General features: G+C 43.0%; 1 protein-coding gene across 1 annotated transcript in view; it reads right to left on the bottom strand.

Moving 5' to 3' along the window:
• Nucleotides 1–1,077: 1,077 nt before the first annotated feature.
• prtfdc1a (phosphoribosyl transferase domain containing 1a) overlaps nucleotides 1,078–8,316 on the bottom strand; it is a gene marked incomplete at both ends in the record, with an annotated part of 8,509 nt that continues 1,270 nt past the window's right edge. Inside the window, 6 exons of the mRNA XM_079234393.1 lie at nucleotides 1,078–1,125; nucleotides 2,911–2,987; nucleotides 3,448–3,494; nucleotides 4,479–4,561; nucleotides 5,330–5,347; nucleotides 6,545–6,610. Coding sequence (XP_079090519.1) covers nucleotides 1,078–1,125; nucleotides 2,911–2,987; nucleotides 3,448–3,494; nucleotides 4,479–4,561; nucleotides 5,330–5,347; nucleotides 6,545–6,610 — 339 coding nt within the window. The remainder of the gene's footprint in view (nucleotides 1,126–2,910; nucleotides 2,988–3,447; nucleotides 3,495–4,478; nucleotides 4,562–5,329; nucleotides 5,348–6,544; nucleotides 6,611–8,316) is intronic.

Raw genomic sequence — 8,316 nt, 5'->3', positions numbered from 1 at the left:
ATCCATCTGACGTTTTTACGCTGTTAAAGAATAATACCTGTGTGTGTGTGTGTGTGTGTGTGTGTGTGTGTGTGTGTGTGTGTGTGTGTGTGTGTGTGTGTGTGTGTGTTCCGGCTGTTTGGAGTTGCAGGTGATTAAGAACCAAGAGAGCGTAGCCACATGATAACGCTCCCCGAGTGCTCGCTGCGTGAGGTGAAGCGTGCGCCGGTCTGTTTGTCGACGCGCACCATCGACTCTCTTTGTCGCCCCGACGATGGCAACAGAACACACAAAATACCTACATGTGTGTGTGTGTGTGTGTGTGTGTGTGTGTGTGTAGTTATAATGGTATATAAAGCCTTTACTGTGAGCATTCTCCCTCTAGAGATCAAGGTCTCAGAGTGTAGTTGCAGCACAATGAATCTTGTGAAAACATAACGTGTTTATGTGCGATTCACTGAAAAGGAGAGGTTTATTTGATTAGGAATTTTAATTTAGGGTTTTAAATAAATTTGACATTCAAAAAGTTTGGTTTCCGTTTCATTTGTGGAAGCAGTACAGTGTATTTCACATATAAAATATAAAATACACAATTTACCCAAAAAGATGCCTGTTTTAACGTCTGACTGTAAATATTCTCATGTATTTGTTTGTGAATGCCATTAGAAGCGTGTTTGAAGTGGCAAAGAATGATTGAAGTGGGGAACACCCGGACACGCTGTGGTGAGGAGACGCCCGCTGTGTGTTGTCCGTGAGTCAGCGTGGGCGTCATCGAGGACGCCAACGTCCATAAGCTCTCTCCATCTGTCACCAGCAGTCCTCTCCTGGCTTCTTTCATTCATCCATTGCTTTGTTCCCGCTTCAATCGCCACAAAATACAAAAGGAATTGAGGATGAGGCAACAATTAAATCACTTTTTGTTGTTGTTGTTTATTTAAAAAAAAGGCCTTCTCAACCGTTATGACGGCCTGCGTTGAGAAGAAGGATGTTCTTTCAATTTAAAGCACTTAAAATGTTTTATTTATATTTTCTGAAACAACAAAGAATGATTCTTTACTTCTCGCTGACAGTTTGGTGCGACGGTGAAACTGCCGCTTCTCAAACCTTGTACTTCATCTTGCCGGTCTCGCTGATGACACAGATGTGCTGAAAGAGGAAGAAAGATCCGTGTGTGTAATTCCAACGTTAGATTACGCTCCAGAACGTTTAAAACCTGTCCAGAACGTTGCGTCTGATGAGAGGATAATATTAGTTTAAGGTCTCCCTGCCCTGCGGGGGATTCCAGTCTGTTCTCCATGAGCTAAACGCAGCACCAAAAGATGAAGCTTGCAATAATGTGAAAAGCAGGAGAGGTAATCAAAGATATGGAGCGTTCATTAATCTCACTTTGTGGCGTCCCGGGGTTCAACTCATACTTCTTGTGGAGGATGAGGACAGATAAGAGAGGAAGCTTCAGAGGAACCTCCACATTCCTTTCAAACCTCCGTAATGAACACCGACTCCCTCAAACATGGACGGGACTCACACACACACACACACACACACACACACACACACACACACACACACACACACACACACACACACACACACGCACACAGTCTACAGTACATACACTGCACACACACACACACACACAGTCCTACAACACACACACGGTCGTACAACACACACAGTCATACAACACACAACACACACACAGTCCTACAACACACACAGTCCTACAACACACACAGTCATACAACACACACACACAGTCATACAACACACACAGTCATACAACACACACACACAGTCATACAACACACACAGTCATACAACACACACACGGTCGTACAACACACACACGGTCGTACAACACACACAGTCCTACAACACACACAGTCATACAACACACACAGTCATACAACACACACACACACACACACAGTCCTACAACACACACAGTCCTACAACACACACAGTCATACAACACACACAGTCATACAACACACACAGTCATACAACACACACAGTCCTCCAACACACACACGGTCGTACAACACACACAGTCCTACAACACACACAGTCATACAACACACACAGTCCTCCAACACACACAGTCATACAACACACACAGTCATACAACACACACAGTCCTCCAACACACACACGGTCGTACAACACACACAGTCCTACAACACACACAGTCATACAACACACACAGTCCTCCAACACACACACGGTCGTACAACACACACAGTCATACAACACACACAGTCCTACAACACACACAGTCCTACAACACACACAGTCATACAACAAACACACAGTCCTACAACACACACACGGTCGTACAACACACACAGTCATACAACACACACAGTCCTACAACACACACAGTCCTACAACACACACAGTCCTACAACACACACAGTCATACAACAAACACACAGTCCTACAACACACACAGTCATACAACACACACAGTCCTACAACACACACAGTCATACAACAAACACACAGTCCTACAACACACACAGTCATACAACACACACAGTCCTACAACACACACAGTCATACAACAAACACACAGTCCTACAACACACACAGTCCTACAACACACACAGTCATACAACAAACACACAGTCCTACAACACACACAGTCCTACAACACACACAGTCATACAACAAACACACAGTCATACAACAAACACACAGTCCTACAACACACACAGTCATACAACACACACACACACACACACAGCCCTACAACACACACACAGTCGTACAGTACATACATTACACACACACAGTCCTACAACACACACACGGTCGTACAACACACACAATCATACAACACACACAATCATACAACACACACACACACACAGTCATACAACACACACAGTCCTACAACACACACACACACACGTACTACAGGTGACTTACATTCAGGTCCCTGAAGTACTCGTTGTAGTCCAGAGCGTAACCGACCACGAAGCGGTTGGGGATTTCGAATCCAACATCTGGAACATGAACGTTAAAGAGCAGCAGGATGTGTGTCAATCCAGACACTTATTACTATTATTAGAGGAAGAAAGACGTAGAAACATACAACAAAGCTCTAACCACACATTTACCGGGACATCCCATAGATGGTATTTTCTCAATGGAGCTAAAACCTTTTGTCGCTACATTAGCATGAGAACCCTGACGTCTCTGCTCTGTTGGTTCTTGACCAATGGGTGAACATGTCTGCTGCTCATGTCCACGTTGTCTTGTTTTAGTCATTTGTCTCAGGATCTACAGACACGATGCTGAACACGTGTCAAAGATCAGAGCCGCACTTTAGCATCGAGAAAAACTGAAAGACGTGCATCTGATTCACCGCAGAGGACTGGCAACCACACCACATGTGAGCCAGGGAAAGACTATTAAGCCTAATGCACATGTGATGAAAGAGGAATGTATGGTATTAATACTTACAGTCTGTCAGGTTTTCAGCCATGTTTGGGACCCTCTTCACCAACAGACTGAAACACATGAAATATAGAGTTCAGAACTGCAGGAACCGACCTGCTCTAGTAGTTAAGAGTTATGAATTGTCTTTTCTGGTGATTGTCTCTGTTAGAAACACCAAAGTAAGAACCTACATTCAGGTAGCATGCTAGCACACCTGTTAAAAACCATAGACCACCTAGAGGTTATGAGTAAATGTCATCTTCATTTACTCATAACTAATGAGTCCAATGGGCCCATTGGGGCTATTGGACCCCAATGTACTAAACCCTCTCTAACTTTGTTCTGCTTCACTTTATCAAAGTCAACCTTTGCAGAGAGAATGTTCACATATTGTGTTATGATTTGAGTTAGAGAATGTTCACATATTGAGCTATGATTTGGATTAGAGAATGTTCACATATTGAGTTATGATTTGGGTTAGAGAATGTTCACATATTGAGCTATGTTTTGGGTTAGAGAATGTTCACATATTGAGCTATGATTTGGGTTAGAGAATGTTCACATATTGAGTCATGTTTTGGGTTAGAGAATGTTCACATATTGAGCTATGATTTGGGTTAGAGTTGGACCTTACAGCTGCATCATTTCAAAGAAATAATCATCATGAAAGTGATTTCTTTATAGGCGGACTTGAAACATTTTCATTGTTTTCTGTGTGTCATCTTCATTTACTCTTAATCAGTAATATACACAACTGAACAAAATCTCACATTATACTCTATTGTTGTAACACCAAAATTATTCAAATAGCCCTAGTGGTTGCAGAGATACACCCTTTTTAGTTTGGGGATGACATTTTCGAGAAAAAGAAAGCTTTAAACACACAGTGAAGGAGGAAAGACCTTCAACATGTGCCAGGAAAGATGTTTATCTGCACAGGAGCAGCTCAAGGACACCAGACAGCGGCTGTGGACGAGCGATATCTTCTTCACTCCGTCACACGCTTGGCATTTCCCCTGCTGGGGAAAACACAGACGACCCAAACACTGCCTCACCCCGCGACCTTGACCATCTGGGGCTGAAAGGTCTCCACGTGCTTCAGCAGGGCCTTCATGGTCTTTCCTGTGTCCACGATGGCCTGAGGGACGGGAAGAGGAGATATGAAGACATGAAGAGTGCAGAATGCTTTGAGAGAGGAGGGGAATGCCAGCAACATGCAGCTTGTGGGATGCAAAAACGTTGTGTTTTTACCGAGATTAACCACATTCACATTAACAGAGAACTCGTGAGCACAAGCAGAGCATATTTCACATATTATCACGAGCAGGGTTCATACACATTTTGGATTTCATGACTTTAAACCAAATGTCCATGATCAAACATTTAGTGAAATCTGGGTGTAAACAGTAAAAAGTGAGTAAATGTAGTATTTAAACTAACAATGAGAATACAAAGCATACAGTAAACCTTAAATGACTCAAATGAATGAGACAATAGTTTGATTAAAAGAATAAACATTTATATAGATGCCTGTATGTATGCCTGCTTATATTTTGAGTCTTTCTTTTAAAAGCATATTAATTATTTCAAACTCAGCGTAAATGAACATCATGAACACATGAATATAACACATTTACATGAACACATGAATATAACACATTTACATGACTTTTACTAAACTTTTTAGCACTTTTCCAGGCCTGGAAAAATCCATTTTAAAATGTCATGACTTTTCCAGGTTTTCCATGAGCGCATGAACCCTGACATGGTCTTTCCTATGTGCAACGTTTTGGAATCAGAATCAGAAAGTGACAAGATTTCCAAATACCTCTTGTTTAAATATTTTACAAATGAAACCTAATCTTTTTGGGTTTTTATGGCCCAAAACAAAACAAGAGACACTCACCTCAACAATGAGCACGCTCTGGGTAACATGTGGAAATAAAGAAAAACGTTAGTAAAGAATCACCTTTTGAGTTTTAACACAATTCAAGGAATACAAGCTGGATTGTTTCTGTAAGAATGAATAAAGACTTTCTCTCCTCGCCAGTCATCAGCATCTGAGTCCAGAGTGAGCTAAAGCCACTCCTAAGTGTTGCACACTTTCCCCTCGCTGCAGGGACTCAAGCGCCTCCTTGTTCCCTTTAGGGTGTGTGAGCTCTTTGTGAGGCCAGTGGGGAGAAAGCCGGCGCCCGGCCGACGTTCTCCACCTGAGCTCAGACGTGACCTGCAGACTGGAAACACACCAGACCGCTGCTTTGAGGGTCATGTGAGTGTAAAGCAGCGTTGTTTGGGGATTGATAGTTCTCCTTTATGTGATTCCTTTCGCTAAATCCTAAAACAAACAAATAAATAAATATAGAGATGTACAAAGAGCTGAAGATGGAATAAAGTCAAAGATGGGTGAGATGTATTGACTTCGTCTCGGGTTCAGGTAACAGTTTTACACCTCAGAGTGTGGAAGGTCAAGGGTGCCATGAGCGTTAAGCAGCAGTAAAGCTGTGCTACATGTAAACATAACCACTCAGGTTACCATAATAACCGCTTGGATTAAGATATGGGACTCCCTGTGAGTAACTCAGTGAACGCCTCCCTCCTCAACACAACGTTCCCCTCCTCTGCCTGTCATTACGCCGCCGTGATCACGGAGCAGATTAATAGCTGGAAAAGGAGCTGCGCCCTCGTAATAATACGGTGTTTCCATGGAGGTGAAGGATCGTGACCGGACACGACTTCAGTGACACAGACGGAGAGGAGGGTTCGTGCTTTGCTGACGCCTCAGTGACACAAAGAGGACATCAGTCTTTTTGGGCTTCTTCCAGCAGCCGTTCAGCTGTGTAAGCACACGTTGTGTCTCAGAGAATGATGCAGGGAGGAGGGATGCAGATCTGCCTCGTGGGAACCTTCGTCCTCCTGAGAGAGGCCCGTCCTGAGGAGGAAGCTTCAAGAGTGGAAGGAGAGGGGTTCGGGTTCGGTCTGGCTTGTTTTTGGGGCTTGAAAAGGTGTCGCACATCAATCAAGAATGAAATATGTGATCATCACACACCCAGTAGTTTCTCCGTTCTCTTAAAACAAATCAAAATGATAAAGAATACTGAGTGGGAGATGTGTGTACGCGCACCTTTCCACGCAGGAAGGACAGATCTCGGCTTCCTATGATTTGCAGCTCCTCCGTCGATTGGTCGTTCTGGGGAGACAAACATGGAGAGAGGGGATTGGTATTGTGCGATAACTAAAAAAAGTGGATCAATGATCCTTTCCTCATCAGTCGGTTGACATGAAATCAGCCGCGTAGAGCGTGAAGTTTCATCCGTAACATCAACAAAGACGGACTCTCTCTTGGTTCTGTGGGGAGAAAACACTTTGAAGCTTAGATCTGCTGGGCTACAGATGCATCATGGGTAGGAGGAGCAGTGACACGGACACGGGGGTCACATGACTCCATCACGAGCCGTGAGATGGACTCACAGGGCCATCAGTCAGACACCGACTAGTGCAGTCATTGTTGACAACATGCTATTAGGATGCTTTGAGAGGCTTTTTATGCTTTTTGTTGCAGCCTCACTGCTCTCTAGACATGTTTCTTTTCATATTTTTGTATTTATTAATGTATTTATTACAAATTCTCAAGCTTATAGCCTTTAATGCTTATTGTTTTGTGTTTTTTCCGTCCTTACAGGGTTTAATAAAGTTGCATTGCAATGTATTAAATGTTATCGTGCCGTTGTGAAGCCCTGTGAACTCCCTGCAGTATATTTAGTCGCATCGGGTGGTGATGATCTCATATCGGTTCCTTTAAGCTCGGGACTTTATAACGGATGTGGTTTAAATGTCCAAAGGAGACCAAAAACATATACAAATCCATAATGAAATGAGATGTCCTTCTAGCTACTTAACCCACGTGAAAGCCGACTCCCACAACAGAAAGCCGGGTCCTCCCCGGCGCTCCAAAGGGAGAAGAAGGAATGTGGCCACATGCGGAGAGAAATGTAAATCACATCATTCTGGACGTCCTCCAAAACACACTGAAGAATAACAAGTGTCCGCGGAGCCGAGCGACATCATTGTAAACGATTACGATGCCATTACTGGGTTTATACGTTCCAGGTGTTAGACGGGGTCATGAGCTGTTTCTCTTGGCGGAGGCGACAGCGGAGTGTTGTGTGTTCGTGACCCAGAGCTCAGGCGACCTTGAGGTGTCCATGAACGAGCTCCTTCCTCACCAAACAGGGACAACAGTGACACCTGGTGGCCGAGCCGGAGGTCACACGCTACACTTATGGGATGTTAGAGCGTGGAGGAGCGTCATCGGTGGCTGGGGCTGTAAGTAAGGATTACTTTTGATGAAAATGTCATCAGTTTTATTAATAAAATGTGTAAAAATAATGATTTACAAATTCCCAAAAGCCTAATTTAATGTCCTCAAATTGCTTCAACACTCTTGAGAAGCTGGAAACAATAAAAAAAACTTCAAATTATTGATTGTGTCAGCAAAATGTCTGTGGATTGACAACCCCCCACCCAAAAAAATCAACCAATCATTTCAACACTACGTGACTGTTCCACAGGAATAAAAACAGCAGAATAATTTAAAAATAACGTAAGAATCCTAAGTAAATAAGGGGAGAAAAAGCCTAATTTAATGTCCTCAAATTGCTTTTTGTCCATCTGTCAAATCTATACAACTTAGAATGAGAGGAAATCCTCACTCTTGAGAAGCTGGACACAATCAAAAAATAACTTCAAAATTATTGATTGTGTCAGTTAAATTTCTGTGCATTGACAAACCCCCAAAAATCGACTAATCATTTCAGCACTACGCCACTGTTCCACAGGAATAAAAACAGCTGAATCTAATTGTTTTTACGTAAGAATTCAAAGTAAATGATGGGA

The sequence above is a fragment of the Taurulus bubalis genome, assembly GCF_910589615.1.
Source record: "Taurulus bubalis genome assembly, chromosome: 18".
NCBI lineage: Eukaryota > Metazoa > Chordata > Actinopteri > Perciformes > Cottidae > Taurulus > Taurulus bubalis.
This window is presented reverse-complemented; position numbering and strand designations above follow the sequence as displayed.